The sequence below is a fragment of the Mytilus edulis genome, chromosome 13, assembly GCF_963676685.1.
Source record: "Mytilus edulis chromosome 13, xbMytEdul2.2, whole genome shotgun sequence".
Taxonomy (NCBI): domain Eukaryota; kingdom Metazoa; phylum Mollusca; class Bivalvia; order Mytilida; family Mytilidae; genus Mytilus; species Mytilus edulis.
In genome coordinates this window covers 46,617,040-46,642,358 of record NC_092356.1, presented here as the reverse complement: position 1 = coordinate 46,642,358, position 25,319 = coordinate 46,617,040, and the positions used below count along the sequence as shown (strand labels likewise).

At 32.0% G+C, this 25,319-nt stretch overlaps 1 protein-coding gene across 2 annotated transcripts in view; it reads left to right on the top strand.

Moving 5' to 3' along the window:
• Positions 1-4,052: 4,052 nt before the first annotated feature.
• Positions 4,053-25,319, top strand: part of LOC139501426 (potassium voltage-gated channel protein egl-36-like) — a 34,421-nt gene continuing 13,154 nt past the window's right edge. Inside the window, exon 1 of one of the 2 annotated variants that reach the window (XM_071290504.1) lies at positions 4,053-4,580. In XM_071290504.1, coding sequence (XP_071146605.1) covers positions 4,104-4,580 — 477 coding nt within the window. In that variant the 5' untranslated portion in view covers positions 4,053-4,103. Of the gene's footprint in view, positions 4,581-12,858; positions 13,384-25,319 lie in introns of those variants that run through there. The other variant, XM_071290503.1, reaches the window with a different exon arrangement.

Sequence of the window (25,319 nt, the reverse complement as noted above, 5' to 3'; positions counted from 1 at the left end):
TTGAAGAGCATTGAGGACCCAAAATTCCCAAAAATTGTGCCAAATACGGCTAAGGTAATCTACTCCTGGGGTAGGAAAATCCTTAGTTTTTCGAAAAATTCAAAAGTTTTGTAAACAGAAAATTTATAAAAATGACCATATAATTGATATTCACGTCAACACCGAAGTGCTGACTACTGGGCTGGTCATACCCTCGGGGACGAAACGTCCACCAGCAGTGGCATCGACCCAGTGGTGTAAATAGTTATCAAAAGTACCAGGATTATAATTTTATACGCCAGACGCGCGTTTCGTCTACATAAGACTCATCAGTGACGCTCAGATCAAAATAGTTAAAAAGCCAAACAAATACAAAGTTGAAGAGCATTGAGTACCCAAAATTCCCAAAAGTTGTGCCAAATACGGCTAAGGTAATCTACTCCTGGGGTAAGAAAATCCTTAGTTTTTCGAAAAATTCAAAAGTTTTGTAAACAGAAAATTTATAAAAATGACCATACAATTGATATTCATGTCAACACCGAAGTGCTGACTACTGGGCTGGTGATACCCTCGGGGACGAAACGTCCACCAGCAGTGGCAACCTTTCATCAACACGGAAATATTCATTAACTACTCCATCGATTGTTAATCTTGGTTTCTTTTGTCTGAAATACAGTCTTTGTTGTCAATAGGAATATATGGTTAAGCGGCAATGTACCTGATCATCCATTAGCTTCCTTACACGTGATGTACCTGATTATCCATTAGCTTCCTTACACGCAATGTACCTGATTATCCATTAGCTTCCTTACACGCACTGTACCTGATTATTCATTAGCTTCCTTACACGCAATGTACCTGATCATCCATTAGCTTCCTTACACGTGATGTACCTGATTATCCATTAGCTTCCTTACACGCAATGTACCTGATTATCAATTAGCTTCCTTACACGTGAAGTATTAATGTTATGGTAAACCAACAATTGAATGTTTTTTATTTTCTTTAATTTTCATACAAAATTGTAGGTGAAAAATAGAGAGAACATTTATTCTTTGCAAAAATTTACGACATAAAGAATGATTATTCTATCTGTGTTGTTAATTTTCTCTTTTTGGACGGTGATGTACCTTTGACAGCGTCGTACGGTTTGTGAATATATCGCAACTCGTTCTATATGGCCGTGTCTGTAGTTTTGGATTTGAATGAGCGTACTGGTGAACTATTCATTCAAGGTTGTTTCCCAAAATTACGTGAGGTAGATTCATGGTATACCACCACCTTGGATTGTACAAACGCAGAACAAAATCGGTCTAGTTATTTGCAATTTATTGGTTAGACCGTTCATTTGTATCAAGAAAACTAGGTGATTTATTGTATTAAACAAAATATTCAAACAAATATATTGTGTTTTTGTTTTTAGAATCAATTAGAATTAACTAAAATAAGACATTCAAGGGGAAAAATATATACTGGACTGATAGTGATTTTCTAATCAATACTTGTAGCAAGAAAACAAGTTCGGTGACAATATTTTTTTTTTTTATTCTCTTAAAACATACTATTAAACCTATCTTCTCACAAATTATTTCAAAATTCTATCTCATAGATTTCTTTTTGCAAAAATGTGTTTTTTCATAAACAATCTCACAACATTTTACGACCGAAAGCTCCGAAAATACCACAATGACCCATACGTGTTATTGTAATTTTGAAAAAAACATATTAAAATCTTCATTTCGGCAAATTATAAGTAAATTCTATCACTTGAAACATATACCTATTATCTACGTTAAAACCTTTTATAAATTATTTCATAGATACAAGGGATGGACTTGGTCTGCATGTTTGGCTACACTGTAGACAAAGTATTTAAAACGGAATAGCGCATCATAATTTCAATGGTTAAGTTGTAAACCGAGCTCGAAAGTTTAAGTACAATCCATGTAAACTTGTCAATCCTTTAGATAAACTTATTCTACACTGAAATTATAACTTTGAATATTGATTTTATTGGTGTAAATGATGATTTTGTTTTCAGTTATTACAAAACCATACTAACTATTACACATTTGTACCAGCACGGTACTACAATCTATCGATACTTATGATTTGACAGTGCATAACGTCATGTTTTCTCTAATGACTTAAATTGTTATATGTCGAAGTTATATAGACGGTAATAGGCTATGAAAATGCATGTGATATTTACCACTGAACTTTAGAACCTATACATCATCAGTATATTTCTCATTGTATCTATAACGATCGAAACTAATATTGTGTTTCTTTTACAATCAGTTTTCATTAAACTGAAGCAAACCTTTTATCAACACGGAAACATTCTTTAACTATTCTATCGATTGTTAATTTTGGTTTCTTTAGTCTGAATCACAGTCTTTGTTGTCAATAGGAATAAATAGCTAAGCGGCAATGTACCTGATTATCCATTAGCTTCCTTACACGCACTGTACCTGATTATCCATTAGCTTCCTTACACGCAATGTACCTGATTATCCATTAGCTTCCTTACACGTAATGTACCTGATTATCCATTAGCTTCCTTACACGCACTGTACCTGATTATCCATTAGCTTCCTTACACGCAATGTACCTGATTATCCATTAGCTTCCTTACACGTGATGAATATGTGTAATGGTAAACCAACAGTTGAATGTTTTTTTATTTTCATACAAATTGTAGGTTTAAAATAGAGAGAACATTTATTCTTTGCAAAATTTTACGACATAAAGAATGATTATTCTATATCTGTTGTTAATTTTCTCTTTTTGGACGGTGATGTACCTTTGACAGCGTCGTAGGGTTTGTGAATATATCCCAACTCGTTCCATATGGCCGTGTCTGTAGTTTTGGATTTGAATGAGCGTATTGGTGAACTATTCATTCAGGATTGTTTCCCAAAATTACGTGAGGTAGATTCATGGTATACCACCACCTTGGATTGTACAAACGCAGAACAAAAACGGTCTAGTTATGTGCCCAAATATGCAAACAGATTTATTGATTAGACCGTTTATTTGTATCAAGAAAACTTGGTGATATATTGTATTAAACAAAATATATACCTACTTTAAAATTCTTTCAAAGATACAAGGATTTGGTCTGCATGTTTGGTTGAACTTGTAGAGAAAGTATTTTAAACGGATTACCACATCCTCATTTATATGTTGATGTTGTAAACCGAGCTCGAAAGTTTAAGTACAATTCGGGTAAACTTGCCAATCCTTTAGATAAACTTATTCTACACTGAAATTAAAACTTTGAATATTGATTTAATTGGTGTTAATGTTGATTTTGTTATCAGTTATTACAAAACCATACTAACTATTACACATTTGTACCAGCACGGTACTACATTCTATCGACACTTATAGTTTGACAGTCACAACGTCATGTTTTATCTGACTGTTGATGACTTATATTTTTATATGTCGAAGTGATATAGACGGTAATAGGCTATGAAAATGCATGTGATATTTACTACTGAACTTTAGAACCTATCCATCATCAGTATATTTCTCATTGTATATATAACGATCGAAACTAATATTGTGTTTCTTTTACAATCAGTTTTCATTAAACTGAAGCAAACCTTTTATTAACACGGAAATATTCTTTAACTATTCTATCGATTGTAAATTGTGGTTTCTTTTGTCTGAATCACAGTCTTTGTTGTCAATAGGAATAAATAGCTAAGCGGCAATGTACCTGATTATCCATTAGCCTCTTTACACGTGATGAATAAATGTAATGGTAAAAAAGCATATGTAATGTTTTATTGGAAAGAAACGTGTGATTTATTTCTGTTCAATTGGTAAGTTAATGCCTTTGTTCTGATTTTTTTTCAGAATCAGGCACAACTCAGGAAATGAATTTATTTTACATAATAAGTGTAATTAAAAAAAAGGAAAACTCCTTTAAGAATGCTCATAATGTCTGTCATCAAAGGCATATAACTAATTACAAGATAGAATTTAGCTCTGAAGGGAATCTTTTAAATCTTCTTGAGCAGTATGAGGCAAACATTAGTTACCTATCAGGATTGATTAATATGATCTGAAGTGCAATTGCAGCAAAATATCTGTTGACTCATTTAAAAACAATGGATGGAAAAACGATTAAACTGAATGTGAGTGGAACGTGTTTTGAACTATCCCAAACTTCGATGACAAAACTATTAGAGATAAAATCTGAAGCAACCGAGACATTACTAAAATTGAAAAAGGACAATAATACAGAAGTGTTTTTTGAACGTCATCCGGGTATTTTTCCATCTATTCTCGGTTATCTTCAAGGTCGCGAAATGCATTTTCCCAGCAGTGTTTGTGTAGGTGAATTTCTTGAAGAACTAAAATTTTGGGGTATAGATACAAAATATATCTCAAAATGTTGTTTGAGTAAGGTTGTAACATTCACCGATGAGCAGAAAACACTACAAATAATGGAAAAAGATCAAAATGTTAAAGATGAAAAAAGAACCAAGCTACTGAAAAAGGTAGAGGGAAAGCAATCGTGGGAAGGAATTCAAGCAAGAGGATGGCTGGTACTAGAAGAACCAAGTACATCTGTTCTCGCAAAGGTAATTGTAAATCATTTATCTTTTTTTAAACGTTTAAAACTAAAATAGTCAAAACTCAACCACTCGGAATATACTTGCAAGTTTATCTATGAAGAAGTTTTAAAAGCAAGCTAACAGAACAAGAATTATTACATCAATGGATACAGAAAAAAGTAAACAGACAGATTTTTACTAATGTAGGGGTGCGTTTAGAAAACATCTTCTATAAAAACAATAACTCACACTCTTGATTTATAAAAAAGAAGATGTGGTATTATTGCCATTGATACAACTTTCCACAAGAGACTGTCCACATTGACTGTTTGTTCAAATCAAAACAAAATTTATAGTGATAACAAATACTTTCTTTTATGTTTGACTCCTTGATAAATGTTTGAGAATGTTTCCTATCAAATGTTCTCTTGTGGTAATTTGTAACTTTTTTACTTTTATGATTTTGCGTATCCGTGAAATGGAATTGAACACCTAATGAGTTCAATTAGAAGCTCATTTATAAATATTCTATTACGTTCTGAATCAACAATATTGATAAGTTGATAAAACTTTATTTAATAATAGATACATGTTCCTATAGAATACTATGAAGCTATCGAAACTGTTAATATACCAGAGACATGATTATTATGAAATAAGCATTGTAAAATGATTACTTCAAATTTACAGTTATACCCTGATGTTATCGGTTAGTGGCATATGATATTAAACAAACAAAATAAAAAATACAAATAGAAATGAAATATACCAACTATTGCATACAAGTGCTTTACAAATATAATGAGGTAGACAATAGACAATGTTAATAAGAACAAACTCATTTACATTAAATGTTTATTGATACACAAACTTCAGCATGACGTTTTTTTACATTAGTGAATATAGATGTGAAAGTTATCAAATACAATTTCGCATTCTATGACCCTTTCAATAAATGAACTAAATGACTAATAAATAAGTTGAGGAAAAGATTTTTATCAATTTACATTCTATTTTTATTTCGTTATTGAATCTAGAATCTGATAATAAATATTGTTTTATATAAATTCTACAACATTAACCTGATTAATCTGGTCATTATAGTATGTGTTTACTCGAGATAAATAGATTTAACAGTATGAAAATTTTAACTATTGAGGGTGGACAAATAACATTGTAAAATGGGTAGAATGGTAAAATCTGTTTCTTTCCTTAAACATCTGTATTCGATCTTTTTTTGAAATTAGATCAATCAAAACTTTTGATTTTTCAACCCTGTATACCACCATTTCCCATTCGAAATTTTTAAAAAATCGTCAAGAAGAAATAATTCACAATTTTTTTTTTCAACATATAAATAGTAGCCGACAAATGAGAGGTGCAGCTAGCTATAAAAGCTGGATTAATCCCCCTTTTCTACATAAGAACATACCTGTACCAAATCAGTAATATGACAGTTGTTATTAATTTGTGTAATGTGTTTGATTACGCCATTTGATAAGAGAGTTTGAATTGTCCTCAGAGTTCAGTATTTTTGTGATTTTACTTTTTCTCTAATGATACAACCAAACAAATTCAGAGAATACATTAGATCAACGACCCCGCACTTTTATTCGGGTAACTGAAAATATGTTTATAGACTTCCACCGTTCCTTTAGTAAAACACTTGCTGTTTAGCTGTGCGTGATGTAAAGATACATATCCATGTCCTGTCGAAAATAAGTATGCTTAATTCGATGCCTCGTTGATAGAGAGAAAAGTAACAACTCACTGAGGGGCCTAAATCGATTATGGTGCTTTACAAACTTTTTGTACCTATCCGACTTATCAATTGTTATTGGCTGTTCAAATTTCCCGAATTATTTCTCAATATTTATTCATAGATAGTTCTCCCATTGGCAATCATGTAAAATCTAATTATTTGTTATGTATGGTCAAAGTTTCTTGAATTTGTTTCACTTATGGGTTAAAATTCGAGAATTTTTCATACATCCATAGAAATTATTCATTATTATGAAAGACAGTTCTGATATTGTGTTGCAAACTTTACATTAAATTTGTACGTAACAAGTGCAGTTATACAGTACCTGCTTCACTAGTTATACATGCTAGATATTAATGCTCAAATTCAAGTAAAGAAAAAAATATTAATTAGTCACACATCATATTGTAACTTATGGATATCAGATTAAAGCTATTAAAACTAACAGTTTTACAGTTATTTACAATATATATATATATATAATTTAAATAGAACAAAATTGTTTTAGTGATATGGATCTAATCGAATCAATTATTTAAGATAAAGTATTGTATTTATTCTCTGAAAGAGACATACTTACCACTTACAATGAATTATTCACTGGTCTTATAATAAAATTCGATTTCATTTTTAATGCTAAATAAAAGGAAATATTTAAAACAGTTACTGCTGCTTTACATTTGAAATGTAATCAGGAAAAATTCTAGGAAATTGGATGTATGTAACACCTGACCCGGAGCGAACTTTTAAATAAATTGATTGTTGCTTGATTTACGTCCAATGCCAGACGTAGTATTACATTTAGCATTGATTCAATAAGTATGTATGCTAGGTAGGTCTACCGGATGATGGAGAAAAACTTTGACCTGTCCTTTCATGGAAAACGCAGGCTCCTTATTTAGAACATGTGCATTAAAATGCAGCCTGTTTAAGCTTTTTAATATGTGCCAACATTCACACAAACGTAAGACAGTAGTGTAACATTACAACGTGAAAACACGCACTATATATAATAATTAAAATGGCTTAACCCGATCAAAAAGGCATTTAAACAAAATCAAGTAAACGTAATCAATAATCTATGACACAATATAAATACAATATCAATATCAAAAAGAAACTAAAATATGTTTCCAGTATCCTTATCCATGTCATTTAATCGTTCTTATTCACAATGTTTTAGGTGTAATACCACCATTGATTTTTCCGTATTAGTCTTTGTTAAATTGGCACTTTAAAAAAAATTGTATAGTATTTACCTTTATTTCAACCACAGAAATACTTTGCATGTATAAAGTTTAATCCTTTCCAGTGATACTGTGAAAATTTCACACTACATTTCATTGCATATAAGAAAGTAACCAGCACCGGAAGTAAACAACCCAATTTTTACACTGTTATTTACTGGTTACCTGCTTTGGTAACTATGTAACCTTAACGCTCCAAAATATTTTATAAGATCATCAAATAAAAAAAGAATGCTGCTTTCAGACATCCAACATACATATTTACGACTCAGATTTAAGTGCACTGAAATGCATTGTTAATTTTCTACAACTGTCAAATTCAAGGGAATATTTTTTTAGGCCTACTTTCGTATGCAACCGGATGTGGCGTACCATGATTTGGTGGTATTACACCTTTTAGACAAACATACCTTACATTATATATTTTTTAGATACTTTATAGAGTCATTTAGTTTGATCGCAAGACCAACCACCTCATTCAATAATAAATAATATACTAAATGTATTATTTTGTAAATGATGTTTTACTCTATGATTATCTTTATCAGGTACGGCAAGTATTACTGAAAAAAAAATCACAATAAGACACCATAGAATTTTTTTGACAAATACTTGTACGGCTGTTTAAAAATGTCGTTTTTGCAATGGGATAAAGATTTAAAAAAAAGGACAGACAAAGACATGTTAAGCTAATAGTAAATTCACCAATGAAATTATCAACCTTTTCACAATTAATATGCGTCATTTGTATTTAAATATCATACAAGAACGTTTAAGAAAGCAGATCAGCCAATTGTATGCCTTTTTTTTAGCATTTTGTTAAAGTACGTCATAGATCGAGAAAAAAAAAGAGACCAATAATGCAATTTTACATTACAATATGGTTGACCATGGGTCAATCTTGATATGAAAGAGAAGCGACGTATACCAGACAGGTATTGAAACTCATAAGTCGGAAACAAAATGATGATGTCATTGCAAAAAACCAAAAAGCAACCAAAAGACAACAACAGTACACAAAACACAATATAGAAAATTAAAATCTGAGTAAATGTTATAATTGGGTTGATCAGAATAGAAATAATACTATATAAAATTGGTCTTTACACAGATTATTGTCTGACAGCGTTTTTTTGTTTATCAATGTTGTCTCTAAGGAACAATCATAAGGTATAGATGGTCAAACAAGTTTTACGTTTCCTCTGTTATTAGTCCTAATGTTCTTAAAGAAAGTTAATCAATATTGGCATAGTGAATCCCATATTTAACTAAACATTAGATCGTTGGTTTTCCCGTTTAAATGGTTTCACACTAGTAATTTTGGGGCCCTTTATAGCTTGTTGTTCGGTGTGAGCCAAGGCTCCGTGTTGCAGGCCGTACATTGACCTATAGTTGTTTACTTTTATCAATTGTTATTTGGATGGAAAGTTGTCTCATTGGCACTCACACCACATCTTCCTATATCTATGTATAGCTGGTCAAAATATTCCAAATACACAGGAAATATTCATACCCAAAGTTTATTTTCAACATCGTTTTGCCTTTATGTCTTCCACCAATATAACAAAAGAAGATGTGGTATGATTGCAAATGAAACAACTCTCCACAAGAGACCAAATGACACAGAAATTAACAACTAAAGGTTACCGTACGGCCTTCAACAATGCGCAAATGTGGTTTGAAGTTGATAAAGAACCATTTGATTTTTTTGATTTTTTCAACAACAACAAATGTGTTTAAAATTATCTTTTAAACATAGACAAACGATACGTAAAGACTAAATAGAAATATGTTTTAAGAAGGGTATGAACTAATTAGTTGCGTAACAAAGTTTGGTCTGATTTTTTTTTATTGTGTGACATTATACCCGGACGAAATTTTTGTACAAATTGAATGATATCGTTCTGAAAACAAAGAGAGAAACACTGTTATCAATTTGATGTTCTTTCTTTTATCAATTATAATTAATACATTAAAAATAGATGAAAGTACAACATCATTTGTTTTCAATTAATGAAGTATGCTAGTATCAAAATAAAATTTAATGTCATAATTAGTTTCTTAATAATGATTACCTATATGTCTTTAATCACTAAGAAATAGTCTGATGATAAACATGATAAATATTGTCCTAAAATTGTCCATTAAATCAATTTTATAGTTTTGAAATTTTTACTTTTTAATTATAAGAACCGGAGATAGTTTTAGATTCTTTTTAATGCAACTATAATTAGAAAAAAAACGCACGAACATAAATCGTTGTGGCACCATCGCCTATCACAGAAGCATTCGTACCAACTAGACCACAAGACAAGACAGATTGATACAACATCTAAATCTACAAAACACATGTCTTTCCAGAAAGTAAACAAATATTCCATACTTATCACATTTGTCGGGCTGCATGCTCGTTGTAAAAAACCTGGGGCCAGTTTCTCAAAGCTGTCTTAGGACTAAAACATGTCTTAGGATGGTCTTACGACAAATCTTATGGGTTTCACAAAGTTGTCCTAAATTAGGACATCTCTTAAAGTTTGTCATAAAGTTAGGACTACACGAGATGTGTCTTCTGATGGTCTTAGGATAGTCATAAGTTTATTTATATAAATTTCACTGATTTTGTGTATTAATTTTGCCAATTATCTAATCATTATCTAATTATCTATTCTCCTTCTCCTGCTCATAACTTGATCTTTATTGGTTGACGGATTATCATGATTTTTCATCAATGAACATTCGATATATTGATATCAAGAATGCACGATTTTATCCTTTAACCTTATTATAACCGATACAGTGACAAATTGAATTCAACTTTTTTTTATAATTTTATTCCTTTTTCTCAATTTTGTATTTGAAATTGCATGTGTATATTGTTATATTATTAATAGATTATTTATATGAATTACAATATTTTCATATTAATTTTTCAAATTATCTAATTATCAATACATGCAATACGCTTAGTAATTTATGGAAAAGACATACTACATTAACATGGATTTTTCCATTTATCCAGGTTAATATTTGAAGATTTAAAGATCTTGCGACAGGTTTAGGATATCTTTGCTAAGATCATCCTAAGACACCTTCGAAGCAAGGTCTGAGACATGTCCTAGGAAAGTCATAAGAGAATCACGAAACCGGCCCCTGTATACTGTAATATAAAATAATGAGGTGTTGAAATAGAATCCGTTTGAATCACACATAACAGCCAGCATTTGTTATAGTGTGTTTGACAAAAACTGCTTACCACAGTTGAGTTGTTGTTATTAACCAGGGACCGGTTTCACGAAGCTATCACTATAAGATCTGTCATAAGATGTATCTAAGGACATTTTTCTTATCAATTAATAATATACCAATATACATATGAAATTTCAAATACAAAATTGAGACAAAGGAATAAAGTTTTAAAAAAACATTTGTACAAGTGAGTTGGATTCAATTTGTCACTGTATCGGTTATTATAAGGTTAAATGATAAAATCGTGCAATCGTGCATTCTTGCTACAATTACATCGAATATTCTTTATTGATAAATCATTGTTGATAAACCGTCAACCTATAATGATTTAGTTAGGAGCAGAAAAAGGAGATTTGATAATTAAATAATAATTAGGTAATATGCAAATTTAATATAGAAAATAATTGTAATTTATATAAATAAACTTATGACTGTCATAAGACCATCATAAGACACTTCTCGTGTAGTCCTAACTTTATGACCAACCTTTAAAGATGTTCTAAGTTAGGGCCACTTTGTGTAACACTCTTATGACTAAGATATGTCGTAAGACTATCATAAGACATGTATTAGAGAGCTTCGTGAAACCGGCCCAGGATGTTAATTTGATTCGTTTGAAATCTAACAATGTGCCTTGTCAATGCCTTTTCATGTTGACTACTAATATACGATATCAGTTTTGCTCATTGTTAAATATATATATATCGTTCGGTACAATACAGTTGCTTACATCTGCATGCATTTTGACTCTGGTGAAACGTTGTCTCATTGACAATATTATCAATACAATACAATAAACTTTATTTGGAAACACTCAGACACATATTTACATGTGCAACAAGAGTCAAAACACATAGTCATAATCATGGTTACTACATCTCATTTTGTCTTTTATAATACAATTCCTGGGCCCTTGGTTACGAGAATTTCGAATATAAGCAGATAACCAAAGCTCTTCAAAGTGTATATTCACTAACTAAAACTGAAATACGAATACAAGCTTGCAAAGAAGTAGGGTAACAGTTAATAAATATGTTCAGCGTGACGGGTCACAAAGAAATTCAAAAAAGTGCCTTTTAACAATACGTTCCCAATACATTTGCAAACATTGCCTTTGATCCGTCCTTTCTGTATTTTAGGTTCTCACTGCTCTTCAAATTGAATGTTTTGAAATTTTATTTTAGCATTATGTTATTGTAAGCTTAAGCATGAGCAACACGACGGGTGCCACGTGTGGAGCAGGATCTGCTTAACCTTCCGGAGCACCTGAGATCACCCCTAGTTTTTGGTGGGGTTCGTGTTGCTTATTCTTTAGTTTTCCATGTTGTGCCATGTGTACTATTGTTTGTCTGTTTGTCTTTTTTTCATTTTTAGCCATGGCGTTGTCAGTTTATTTTCGATTTTTGAGTTTGGCTGTCCCTCTGGTATCTTTCGTCCCTCTTTTAAGAGAGTGTTATAGCCCTGTTATATAGACCCTCATATTCAAGAATGATTCATTAATGTTTTACTTAACGTTTTAAAGTTAAAAAGGCAATTTTATGGGTCAAATCTATCTATTTTTCTCTGTCTTTCCTTGACATTCATTTGAAATGACAAACGAAATAGTTAAGAAAAGAATATTGTTTAGCATGTTAGTCGGGTGATATTATTCGTTGTTAATGTTGTTGTTGCCTTAAGTTAAAGAAATACTCGTTAAATATTCTCGAGTTAAGTAAAATACTGATAAAATTCATAAATAAAAGCTTATAACGACTTAAGTATAAATTTTGAAAAAAAGACAACTTTAATAGATGATCAATAAAATATGCTTCTGTTTCCGCTCACAGGTACATGCAATTATCCTAAGAAAAATCTATTTCTATTTCAACTTATTAATTATTGGTATCTGAATCGGAATCACATGGCGTTCAACCACGTCGTTTGTAATGTACCGCATCATTATATCCAGGTGTAGCAAAATTAAAAGAGAGAATTAACTATTGATGTTACTGTCAAGTATAAAGGTTTATCTCCAGCTAATTTGTGCCTACTGTCAGCATATTGTGGAGGATTAAACACTAATTTATTTATATACTATATTTCAAAGACTATTTAAATTATGGAAGAAAAGCGAATAGAAATCGACGTAAATGGTCAAAAGTTTAAGATTTCACAAGACATTGTACATAAAATTACTCTTTCTGATTGTGAGGCGTCAAAAATATTTTTAGATAAAAAATCAACAGAGGATGATGTTGTCTATTTCGAGCGAAATGCAGGACTTTTTGGATCAATACTTTGTTACTATCAAGGTAGAACCCTTCATGTGCCATCAGGATTCTGTCCCGGGGAGTTCAAAGATGAGCTGAAGTTTTGGGGTATTGACCCTAAGCATTTATCGAAATGTTGCATGGGTCAATTTATTACATTCTGTGACGACCAAGACGTACTGCAAATTCTAGAAAACGACCAAATCAAGAAAGAACAGAATAAGACTGAACTCATAACACGAAAGGAGAGTGAAGGCATGTGGAAATGTATTCAGGCCAAAGGATGGCTTGTACTTGAAGAACCTAGTACTTCTATTCTTGCCAAGGTTTGTACATTTTGTACATACACTGCTAATTTTGCATAGGTACTTTTTCTGTAAAAAAAATCTGTAGTACTGGAAAATTACTTTTAAAATATAGTACTTTTTTAGTACTATAAATTTATTGTAATATTTAGGTACCTGTTTTTTACAGTACTTGATTTGTACTTCAAATTTTAAGTACTCAATTTGTACTTTAATTGTGTAGTACTAAATGTGGGTTCATTCAACCTATGCCAACATTTTGAAATTTAGGTATAAAATTGTGTGAAAAAATGTTGGCATAGGTTGAATAATTTGTTACAGATTAAGTGTTATGAAAACATAAATTAATTAGGGGCTAATCAATCTACAACCAGTTTAAACCTAGCGTTGATGTTTACTCAATATACAATTTCTTTTACAACTACTAGTGAAAATGTAGGTAATTGTGTGTGTTGAGGATCTCTATTTCATAAAGGAATAAGTTTAAATTTTGTATAATGAAATAATGGGGGAAAAGGGATTTTCGAATTTTTATTTAAGGAACAATCGTCTAGTCATATTGAATATCTATGAGTGTCATTTTCATGAATAATATAGAAATATATGATAAAAATATTCAATTTTATGTAAAATAGATTCCTTCAAATACAATGGCATACACCACTATTGAAACTCATGAATTTCATAAGACCTGACAGGTTTTAAATGTTCACTATTAATTCCAACACATTCAGAGAATAAGACAAATTTCACTAATATGATTGACTCAAAAGTCATAATTTAAGATATATACTGGTGTCATGTTTTTATCCTTTAGTAAAAAAACAAGACATAGTGATCCTATATTCTGTCGGCGTCGGCGGTGGCGGCGTCCACAAATATTCACTCTGTGTTAAAGTTTTGAAATTTTAATAATAACTTAGTTTCTTAAACTGTTCTGGATTTCTACCAAACTTAGATAGAAGCTTGTTTATGATCATAAGATAGTATCCAGAAGTAAATTTTGTAATCCATTTTTTCCGTATTTTGCTTATAAAAGGACTAAGTTTTTCTGCCAGGAAACATTACATTCGCCCTGTGGTTAAAGTTTTAAAAATTTGAATAACTTTCTTCAACTATCCTGGATTTGTACCAAACTTGGACAGAAGCTTGTTCATGATCATTAGATAGTATCCAGAAGTAAATTTTGTAAAAGAAAAGATCATTTTTTTTCTTCAGTATTTTACTTATAAAAGGACTTAGTTTTTTCTGCCAGGATACAATACATTCACTCTATTGTCAAAGTTTTTAAATTTTAATAACTTTCTTACACTATCCTGGATTTGTACCAAACATGGACAGAAGCTCACAACTCAATATATAATGAATAAAAACAAACACAGAGTACTTGAATTTTCTAAACCAGTATCCGTAAAACAAAAGTGCAATGTCCAACTGGAAAGTTGCTGCCTATAAATGAACCAAAAAATCATTTTATTTTTTTTTAAGTTTCTGTTGAAGTATCTTATATTTGTATATTCTGTTGCTTGTTAAAGTATGTTTCGTATTTAATACAACAAAATAATGAAAAAAAATATAAAAAACAAATTGTACAATTGAAACATTTTTTGTCACTTTTTTCTTAAGTATTGTTATGTGATTAATTTTAGAAAATTAGTCTTATTTCATTTTTATAATAATTTAATATTTATTTCAACTCAATTTGCTAGTATCAAGGGTTCTATTTTACAATTTTTATCTATTTAGAATTTGTTTATAATTCCATTTTTTACCACAACACAATTTTGCAAATACATATGTACTTCATTTTTGTTTGTGAATTGTTAAAGAGTAATATTTAATGCTTAAATATACTGACTGTATTTTACCTTTTATTAATTAATAATTGTTATAACAACACCTATTGTATTTTGTGTGTAGGCATAGGTTGAATATATTTTTATCAAATGTTGGCATAGGTTGAAGACACCCTAAATGTGTACCTCAAATATTAGGTACTCATTTTGTACCTTTATTTTGAAGTGCTTGATATGTACTTAAATTTTAAGTACAAATCAAGTACTGTAAAAAACAGGTACCTAAATATTACAATACATTTAAAGTACTAAAAAAGTACTATATTTTAAAAGTAATTTTCCAGTACCACAGATTTTTTGTACAGAAAAAGTACCTATACAAAAGTAGCAGTGTAAGTGAATTTCGCCTTGAAAACTCTAATCCGTGCAAGATAACTCTTTTGACTTCAATTTTCTTGTTTGAATTATGGTGATGTTCAGGTAAATTCTTCGTTACACAAATGAAATACAACAATTTTCTGTTAAGTTCTTCGTCTTATTCAATTCCTCTATCTTTGATACAATGGTTGTATCCCGATGATCGTGTAAATTCTTTGTTAACATTTCTTTTTATTCTGTTCAATACAAAGGACGTTTATCGATGTTCTGTAAAATTCTTTCATTAAAATCGTTTTGACGTTAAGCAACCATTAATTATAATGATAATTATATTTGAAAAATACACCAATATGGGTTAAGCAAACACAAATACAAACATATGTAATACAGATAGTAAATCGTTAAAATATAAACATAAAAACCATTAGTATTTAATCCGGTCTCCTTACATTGATTTTGAGCAAATGTCACGGTGGGTATGGTTGTCCTGCGAGAGAACGTTCTGTGCTGGTGATTCGGTCCTGACGGGTGCTGGTGATCAATGAAAAAATGTAAACAAAGACGAAAATGATTTTTGACGTTTTCTCATAAAAAATGGAAAAAAACAGTTGAGATTTTTCAATTTTGTTTCTTATGGGTTCATATGTAAACCATTAAAAAGTTGACCCTCTAAACTGTTTCAGTAAGCGTAACACAAAAATGCTAATTTTCAGAAAATCTAAAACTGAAAAAATAAAACAAAAATGCTCATATAGTACACTTTCTATACCGCAATCAACACGACAAAACTATTTTGTGAAAAAACATTGCAATTTATTAAAATTTAGCATTTTCTCAATTTATTCATGTCCTGATACTGTGCTGCTGGTGGGTCCTGTCATTGTGCTGGTGGGTCCTGATACGGTGCTGGTGATTTTGGATAAGAAGTTGGTTATATTTGAAACAAATGTTACAAAATCAATAAAATTGGGCAGATAATTGTTGTCAATAGGATCTATGACTCCTATTTTAGCTCTTGTGCATCCATTTGGCTGTTTAATGTGTGTTTTCAAATGATCGTAATTTGTATTACATAATTACATAAAAGTGCAACATCTTTCGTCCAATATCAGATAACAATATATAGTATCTAAAATAAAAATAGTTTTATTAAAATATTAAATGCCCCTTACATTGATGCTTCAACAATGATCAAAGCCCATGCCGCATAGACATGTTTGTTAGCGCTTCGCATACCACTCTCCACTTCCACCCAACCAACCCAACCCTCCTCATTTCGTCCTTCATTGTTACAGTGGTGTACCAACACAACAATTTATCACATAAAATAATAACACAAAGACACACATTATTGAACAACGAATGCTCGCAGGTACTGAAAGCTAGTTCAAAGTCGCATTTTCAACTACTGGATAAACCATGTTCTCATATACAAAAATTCCAATCGTGTCGATTAAAAAAGTCTCAAAACTTAAGTTCACAGTTTAATGTTTGATGAAGCAGAACTTTAAAAGTGTGCAGTGAAGCTTGTGCTAACAACAGTTATTGTCATAATTATGTTTACATAAGACTTATAAAGGAATTAAAAGGTACCAAGAAATATTTTACAGTTCAATTTAATGATCATGAATGGAAGGAAATGGTACGGAAGTTTAGTATTTTTGTGGCGAAAGACTTCTTTGCATTATATAGAACAGCTCTTCTATAAAAGCATACAAAAAAAACTTTGATTGACTTGCTTGCTACATGTATGATTGCTTGGATGTTTTCAAACAATAGGTAGGCGGAGTTTCAATACATACCGGGATTTGATTGGACAAATACAAACTGACAGGAATTGAAGTTAATGTTTATTGTCCAAACAAATTCTAGTATACAGTAAACAGACTACTTACCTGTCGTTTACAAACATTCAAACAATCATAGCAAGCAATTTGATCAATGGTTTGCTTTGCATATATTTATAGAAAAGCTGTAAATTCTAAAAAAAAATTATTCTTGTCGTAGATGGTTAAATCCTCAACAAAATCTCAATAACTTTGTTGGAACGAATAAAGGCTTTAAATCAAATTTTCGTGGACTTTTTAGCTTCCACCCTGACGAGGCATGTTAGCTGTTCGTATGCTGTTGCACCTGACGCACAGAAACTTTCACATTTCCATCTTCTTTTCTGAAATATTTTTCCCAGCTCATACTTGACAGGATTGTCATCCTAGTAATAGGTGTAACCAATGAATTGAATACAAGTTAAAAATTCCACAATACTATATAATTCATTTTATGTGTCAATTTGTTCGAAAAAAGTCGAAAAGAAGAGAGTTTTTTAATGTCATGATTATCTGTCGCTTTCTAGATCTATGCTTAGCATTTATTTTAGATGACATGGACTCCTCACCCTGGTGACCCTGCTGCCTTTCATAGATTTATCCGTATACATATATTAATAGATAAACAAAAGGCTGCAACTGGTATTTTTGTATTTAAAATGATTCTTTGTAACGAGAATATTTGTGGTGAATGGAAACTGTGAGGGTCAAAATCTTAAATTGCTTATAAATGTTGCTGGACCCAGTTTCGTTATCTGATCTGAATTTTCTGAAAGGTGCAAGGTAGATAGACATTGGCCTTTTGATTTTTTTACTCGGTAGGTTTTGCCCTAATTGCTTGAACTTTTGCAATATTAAAGCCGATTTCAATTAGTGTATAGACAAAGGGAATATCTTTGGTTATCTTGATTGCTGAACAGAAAAGTCATTGTTAGGTTATGTAAACTTTACGAGTAGACTAGTTCGACAAATGACACATCTTTCTGTATGTAGGACCAGGCTACTTCGAAAGGAGGATAGTATACCTTACCTAACAATGACTTCACGGTTTAGTTAACAAGCAAGCTAACCAAAGATATAACCTTTGCCTACATACTCAATGAAATCGGTTTTAACTAAAAACTCGAATACATTTTAACAGACAGTGGTCATGTTTGTTGATGAATATTGTTTTTCCTAGATTCACTCTTGAAAAATCATTTGGTAACATTTGGTCAAGTAATTTCAGAAAATATCTTTTTGTAATTGCGGACGCCAAGACAATACATGAACCTCACACGACCCCTCGACACAGGTGAGCTTATATATAATCTTATAGCGATTGGGGTTGATAACCAGTTGAAAGTAAGCCAGTTTTTTCTGTGTGTAGATTTGTATTGTTTTAAACTGTTATGACCTTTTAAAGTTAAATGTAGGCGTTTAATCTAAGAATTTCTTTTTTAAACTTATATACTTGTTTTATACTCAATTGGTAGTATGAAGCTACGAGATATTCTAAATATTTGAAATTGAAGTCACAATTAACAAAGCAAACGGTAGTTTCAAATACTTTTAAATAGATCTTTAAGGATAATGTACCCTTGTGTTGATCCCATGCTAAACATAACAAAAATCTCTGTACAAAGGTTATCTCGTCTTCATTCTCTGACATATTCTAGTCTGCCCTTTCATAAAATAGTGAATTTTTTTTTAGTGTTCTATCGAACTTTCGAAAAAAAAAATACCTGATAACCGTTCAGACAAAAAAATTATTTTGAAAAAATCTTACAGATACAGCAAGTGATTCTTAATAGCTATAAGATACATTTTTCTTTTAAAATACAACTTTTAAATCTTACAAGAAACTATTCCAAGCTTAAAACTTTCACTGTAACCTCGCTCTAACTTATCCCCAATCCCCCCCCCCCCCCCAACAAAAAACCAAACAAACCCGCAAAACTATTGTCATTCTTATAGTCAGCACTAAATTGTTCACAAACAAATGTATTTTAAGCTGCTAAAGACATATGATTCAAACGCTCAAAAAGTCCTTTGTTCTATATTTTTGCTCTCCATTTTTATGCAAAACCTTTTACATTTTTATTTTATGAGCTATTGTTGAAGGTCGTACGATGACGTATGGTTGTTAACACATACTTCCTTTGGTTTGTTATGGAAATTTGTCCATTGACAACAAACATCATCTACTTTATATAAGTATTGTATAAATTACAACGTATTTTGGTGATTTTTGCAAAATGATCGTAATCCCGAAAACCGTAAACATATTTTCTTATCTTAAAAGCGGACAAGAAGGGTTCCATTAACAGGCCAATAAATAAGATTACAGTTAATTTAAAAAAAATATTTAAAAATAGGGCTTTTTTTTCTCTTATAATAACAGTAAACAGATTCACAACAATGTCAATTTCAAGAAAGCAGACAACAGTTAATTAGTCAATAACAGTATCAATGATCTTGAATATATGCCACTTTTAACTAAAATATAAAGGCACAGAACCAGGACATAGGAGCACAGAACCAGGACCGTTTTTCTTATCACCAGCACACCGTCAGGACAATTCCGTTTAAGGAACTTGCACGACTTTTGCAATATAATATTGTTGTAATATACTTTGCATGGTACTTATGACGCATCAGAGAAAAATTAAGCAACAAAACAGTCGTTTTATTGCCGTCCTGATGCAATGTAAACAAACCCACCAGCACAGAATCAGGACCCACCAGCACAGAACGTTCTCTCGCAGGACAACAATACCCACCGTGAATGTATTAATCAATGAATCTAATTGTTTCATTTGAATTTTCTTTTTTAATTTTATTATTATTGGGCCAATATATTCATACCACCTTTTCCCCAAACATAATTCCTTTGTAATTTCGCAAACTTAAACCTATAAGGAGAGTATCTTCTTGATTAGCTCGGTGATTTATTTTCAAAGGTTCCATAGTACCCACAAACTAATAAAGGTATCGAAAGTCATTGAATAGTGTTTTTAAATGAATACAAAATGAAAGTCGTTTTTTATGCCCCACCTACGATAGTAGAGGGGCATTATGTTATCTGGTCTTTGCGTCCGTCCGTCCGTTCGTCCGTCCGTTCGGCCCACTTCAGGTTAAAGTTTGTGGTCAAGGTAGTTTTGGATGAAGTTGAAGTCCAATCAACTTGAAACTTATATAATTGGTATACATGTTCCCTATGATATGATTTTTCTAATTTTACTTTAACTCAATTTCATGGTCTATCAAATATAGAAAATGATAGTGCGAGTGGGGCATCCGTGTACTATGGACACATTCTTGTTTAATAATATATTTGAACAAAAGCGCATATTCGTCAAATTTTTAAAAATTAAAAAGGAATAGAAAAGGGACAACAATGTATTGACTACTAGGATATATATCAAAATAACAGTTTTTCCGTTGTTGAAAGTCTTCGGTATGTATATTAAAAAGTACTTTACCTACATGACCAACACGACACGATACGTCGACATTTTTTTGTATAATAATCAAACATTGGGAAAGAAAAATAGTGTATAAAATTAGAAACGTTTTCCGACAAACTCTATCAGCAGAAATAGACCACTATCATAATATTGCACCAGCGTCCGACTATTCAGCATAAATTTTCGAGTTGATACGATATTCCGGAACTTGTGTTTTTTAATAAAGGGATGCTACACTGAAGCTTTAACATGTTAGGCTAGAAGTAAAGTTGAAGCCATCCCTTTGAAAATTTGACGGCCGCCACCAAGAGCATGTTGACCGTTATGCAATATCTTGTTCACATATATTGAAACCACAATCTATTCTTTGAATTTGAGATAATAATAAAAAATAAAAAGAGACGCCATGTTATCATATTTGTACTTACCTGAGCAACACGACCGGCGCTGCATGTAGAAAAAGATCTGCTTACCCTTACGGGTCACATGCAATAATCCCGATTTAAGATGAGGTTGTGCAGCTGTCTTTAGTTGTTTATGCTATGTTTTTAGACTCAGGATTGTCTTTTTCGTCGTTTGTCGATTTTTGCTATGACTTTTAATATTCCTTCGATATCTCTCGCCTCTCTCCTTCCAAAAAAGTATACACAAAAACGACAACACAATTATTAAAACGGCGGCTTTGTGAAAAATTGTGCACATCCTGCTACAAGCATGAAATTTGGCATAGACCTTCCTCAACTATAACTCTTTTATTTCAGATAGGGAGGCATTTGAAAAAAACATCTCACTTCCGGTAAAATCCAAAATGGCGGACGTCATACTTAAATCAGCCCAATATGGAAGGCTAGTGTGTAAAAGTGTGTTATTATCATGCTTCTATCATAATATTTTGTACAAACTTTTGTTTTTTACTACTTTTGGATACATTTAATAGATAAGTTGTCTTCAGAAACCCTACTTCCGGTTAAAATCCAACATTGCGGACATTGTACTTAAATAAGCTTATTTTTTAGGGAGGGTAATTGAAATGTGTTTTAACGTATTGCTACTATCATTACATTGTGCAGGAACCTTTCTGTGGTGCTTCTGATGGATACAATGTATAAGACCTATGTCTTAAAAACCCTTACTTCCAGTAATATTCAAAATGGCGGACGAAAAATATCAATTTATTATTCAAATTTTCAACTTTTTTTAAAATGTAAAGAAAAGGATTTTTTTTGTGCTGGTCATTAAACTTTTGGCTTTAAGTTATCCCCAAAAGCACTAATTCTATCATGCTGTAAATGTTTAGATATAAAGTTGACACTTCCGGTAAAAATATGACGTAAATTTCAAAGATGAGTCCTCAATCCATTTCTTCGATGTAGAGTTTTGGATAGATTGATTAAAACAAAATAAAATCACTATAGTACTAAAAAAATTTTAAAATAACTATATTGGCCAAGAATACATGTTTATTCACAGTCACCACCACATGCACACAAGGCAGTGCACGGGAAACCCAATTTTCCACATTAAAAATGACCTCGGCATCCTTTCTTACATCCACAATGTACAAGCTTTTGACAAAATGATGAGGCCTCTGAAAGTGTTTTTTTTAAAGGGACCCTCTTTGTCCCTTCGAAATCCATTAGTGCCTGGACTGGGTAGCATAAGAGCCAATGCCAAGCTCGTCTCACTAAACACTTGCATTAGTATATTGCACTTTTTACATGCTTGAAAAGACTAGACCAAGCTGTGGGAATAACCTCACTTATAATTAGCCATCCGTTTTGTGCAAAAAATGATTTTCTTGCTTCGTTAATCATGTTAGCTCCATCTGATAAGTTTGTGCGATCTTACAGTAAAACCCCGGTGATTTAGGCTGATCAATCATCATTCTTTATGTTAAAGTCACATTTTCAAATACCATCAATGTCTCCCACGCAGTCTTTTTTTCCTTTTCAAGCAGAGAGAGAACCGTAGCACAACCGGTAAAGGTATGGGTCAGAAATAAGTGTGTATGAACACTCATTGCCTAGTGCATTTGACAGGCCATTGATAGATATGAATCCAAAGATTTTTGCCTCCCCAAACACAATACATAGTTTGTCTGCCCTATGTCACGGAATAGCGAAATAGTATTGACAGCATCATCAGTGACTGTTAATCATGACTAGTTTAAGTTCATGTTTCACTGCATCAGACACATGCACCATGATTTTAGTGTATGTCTCTTTATGTGAACATGGTGCTACACTTGAAATACATCACGTGGTGGATAAGATAGAACATCATGAGCATTTGTTGCTAGAACTACCATACTCATCAAAGTCTTCATCCACTCTTGTCACAGTTTCAAGGTATTTTATTAAGGTAAGGACATAATACCCAATCATCATACTCGTTAGGAAACACCTTGAAACTGTAACAACAGTGGATGTAATGTCGGATGCGAACATAGACAATACTGGTAGTTTAAAAGCTGCTAAAAGAAGCAAGAGCAACATTTAGGGGAAATGGAATACACAGACGAATCCAGGGTTAAAAATATCCTCAAAATTGGCAAAGTTTTCTGAGAGATGACGACAATAAGAAAGAACTTTTAAGTTTTCATTCACAGCAGCTTGCTCAATACAATTTTGATTACAAGGTAGTTGTAGCAACAAATGTTCAGGATGTTCAGTGTTATCCACCACTTGATGATGTTTCAAGTTTAGCACCATGTTTACACGAAGAGACTGACACTAGAATCAAGATCGATGTGTCTGATGCAGTGAAACACAGACTTAACTGAGTCATGAATCGAACAGTCGATACTGCTGTCATTGCTGTTTCGCTATTCCGTGACAGAGGGGCAGACAAATTTTGATTTGCATTTGGAAGGGAAAAAAGCTTAAGATATATATCTATCCATGACCTTTCAAATGCACTAGGCATTTGAAGATAACAATTTGCTGGAAAAGGAACTGCGTTGGTGACATTAATGGCGTTTGAAAATGTGACTTTAGCATTGAGAATGATGATTGACCAGCCAACATCACCATATGGATTTGATAAATTTAATGTCATTGAAAACGATACGTGGTTTTGTTGTAAGATCGAAAAAAACTTATCAGATTGGGTTAACAAAGCAAGAAAATATATGTTTTTGGAATTATGGATGAGGAAAACAATACCACAGTCTTTGTAAATGTTGGAAATCAGCTCTCCGATTGTGAATTGCGGCCTAACGAGTATGCTGATTGGGTATTATGTCCGTACCTTAATAAAATACCTTGAAACTGTATTACGAGTGGATGAAGTTATAGCAACAAATGGTAAGGATATTCTATCTTATCCACCACGTGATGTATTTCAAGTTTAGCACCAAGTTCACATTTAGAGGCAGACACTAGAATCATGGTGCATGTGTCTGATGCAGTGAAACACGAACTAAAACGAGTCATGATTCGAACAGTCGTTAATGATGATGCTGTCACTACTGCTTCGCTATTCCATGACATAGGGGTAGACGAACTATTGATTGTGTTTGGGAGGGCAAAAGACTTTGGATTAATATCTATCAATGGCCTTTCAAATGCACTAGAAAATGAGTGATCTGACACACTTATTGTTACCCATGCCTTTACCTGTTGTGTATGGTTCCCTCTTTGCTTGAAAGGGAATAAAAAAGACTATGTGGGAGACATTGATTGCATTTGAAGATGTGACTTTAACATAAAGAATGATGATTGATCAGCCTAAATCACCGGGGTTTTACTGTAAGATCGCACAAATTTAATAGATGGGTATAACATGGTTAACGAAGCAAGAAATAACTATTTGCGCAAAAGGGAAGGTTTATTGAGGATATTCCCTCAACTTGGTCTAGTCTTTTCCAGCATGTAAATCATGCAATATACTTAGGTATGTGTTTAGGGAGACGAGCTTGGGATTGACTCTTATGCTACCCACTCCAGGCGGGGACAAAGAGGATAAATTTTTAAAAACTCTTTTTGAGGCCTCATCATTTTGTCAGAAGCTTGTATATTGTGGATGTAAGAAAGGATGCCGCGGTAATTTTTAATGTGGAAAATCGGGTCTCTCGTGCACTGCCTTGTGTGCATGTCGTGGTGATCGGTATTTTTTGCCGAAAATTGTAGTAATTTTAAATATATTTTTGTACTATAGTGGTTTTATTTTGTTTTAATCAATCTATCCAAAACTCTACATCGAAGAAATGGATTGAGGACTCATCTTTGAAATTTACGTCATATTTTTACCGGAAGTATCAATTTAATATTTAAACATTTACAAAATGATAGAATTAGTGGTTTTGGGGATAACTTAAAGCCAAAAGTTTAATGACCAGCACAAAAAAAAATCATTTTCTTTACATTTTAAAAAAAGTTATAAGAGAATAAAAGAATATTTGAATAATTAATTGATATTTCCATGTCCGCCATTTTGAATATTACCGGAAGTAAGGGTTTTTAAGACATATGTCTTATACATTGTATCCATCAGAAGCACCAAAGAAA